Source organism: Otolemur garnettii, unplaced genomic scaffold (genome assembly GCF_000181295.1).
Source record: "Otolemur garnettii isolate 467f Iridium unplaced genomic scaffold, OtoGar3 scaffold00016, whole genome shotgun sequence".
In the NCBI taxonomy this organism is placed as follows: Eukaryota; Metazoa; Chordata; class Mammalia; order Primates; family Galagidae; genus Otolemur; species Otolemur garnettii.
Window position 1 is genome coordinate 22,840,857 of NW_003852411.1, and position 1,787 is coordinate 22,842,643.

Consider the following 1,787-nt stretch of genomic DNA (forward strand, 5'->3'; position numbering starts at 1 on the left):
CTAAACAATAGAAAAATTAGCCAGGCATGTGGCAGGTGCCTGTAGTCACAGCTACTCAGGAGGCTGGGGTAGGAGGATCACTTGAGCCCAGGAGTTTGAGGTTGCTGTGAGCTATGATGATGCTACAATCTGCCTAGGTGGTAGAGTGAGACGGAGGAGGGGGAGAAAATGTCTGAACTTCCTCAAAAAGTAAAAAGAAGAAGGAACCAAATATATACAGAAGTTACTCTTTCAAAGGAAAAGACCTAGATTCTAGAATATCTGCAACTTTATGGAAACACCAAGTTACAGATAGCATAAAACTCTTAATATGGATGGGTGGCCCCTATGGCTCAAAGGAGTAGGGCGCTGGCCCCATATGCCAGAGGTAGCAGGTTGAAACCCAGCCCCAGCCAAAAACTGCAAAGAACAAACAAACAAACAAAAAACCTCTTAATATGGAAAGATTAGCCTTAGCAGTGAAATAAGCACAAAGCTTATTCATTGAGAGGGACTCAATGAATGTGTGCTGAATGGATCATATATAATATGTGAACAGCTGAGGGGTGGGCTTTAAAAACATCAGTGAACTCAAATGGAAAAAAAAGATTAGCTCAACTTAGTATCATGTAAACAAGAGAACTAATTGCTTTACTACATATTTTTTGCCTTAAAACTGTTGGGACAAAGGTTTGTATAAACAAGGACTAAAATCTAAGTAAATTATTTCACTGTATGAAACCATTTTGTTATCAAAAGAACGTATCGGGAACACACATGAGGAAGAGATACTTCTTGAGATCATTTCGTGTTTTTCACATTGAGCAGTCAAAATTACGCTTGAAGTAATGAAATCATCACAATACCCCTGAAAGATGGATTTCCTAATAATAAAACAAAATTAACATTTATTGAGGATAAGTAGTTTATGTATAGTCATTTCATCCTAAACAACAATTTTATTTTGAAAGCACTAGTGTCATCTTCATTTTACAGGTAAAGAAACAGATGACAGGAAAAATGAGACTCCAACCAGACCTAAGTCATAGGGTCTATGAGTCTGGAAATCATAAGAAATCGTCCTGCTCCAGAAGAAACACAAGGGATCTTTCTGAGCTTTCCCCCTAATGCTCCCTCCCTCTCCCCGGCTTTTTTATTCTTCTCTCCTGTACTCCACTGATAATGTTCCAAAGCAAAATGTTCAAAAGTTCCCTGAGCATTACTTTCCCTTGGATTATTTAAACCTTCCACAAATTGATTTAGAAGATATATGTTTTGATCAACCATAACGTCTCTCAAAGTCTCTCACTGTCTCTATATCCTAACTCAGCTGGGATGCAGGCTTACATCAACATTGAAAACTGCCCAAAGAAAACCAGAAATCCCAAGAAAATGACCGTTGAGCAAAGGCGGCACATTAAGAGATGGGAATACTTCATTGCTGCGGAAGAAGTCATTTGGGACTATGCACCTGTAATACCAGCAAATATGGACAAGTGAGTTGTCGGGGTTCATAGCACTGTGCAGGGGTCCCATACATGGTCCACAGGGGCCCAGATATAAAAGGGTGAAATGTCATGAGTGGACAGCTCTCAAAGGGACACACATGTTAGTTTCCATTCAAGCCTTCTTATCCAAATTAATCCCAAACTCATGAAGTGAATTCAACTTAATAATAATAATAATAATAACAACAGCACCTATCACTTGTTAAATGCTTGCTGTTGCCAAGCACTGTATTAAACCAAACCCTTTCTAAGAGCTTCACTTTAGCTCTGCAAATTAGATACTGCCCTTTTTTTTTTTTT

At 38.7% G+C, this 1,787-nt stretch overlaps 1 protein-coding gene across 1 annotated transcript in view; it reads left to right on the plus strand.

Moving 5' to 3' along the window:
- F5 (coagulation factor V) overlaps positions 1-1,787 on the plus strand; it is a 79,432-nt gene that overhangs the window by 33,885 nt on the left and 43,760 nt on the right. The window contains exon 7 of the mRNA XM_012802598.2: positions 1,310-1,475. Within this exon, the coding sequence (XP_012658052.1) occupies positions 1,310-1,475 (166 nt within the window). The remainder of the gene's footprint in view (positions 1-1,309; positions 1,476-1,787) is intronic.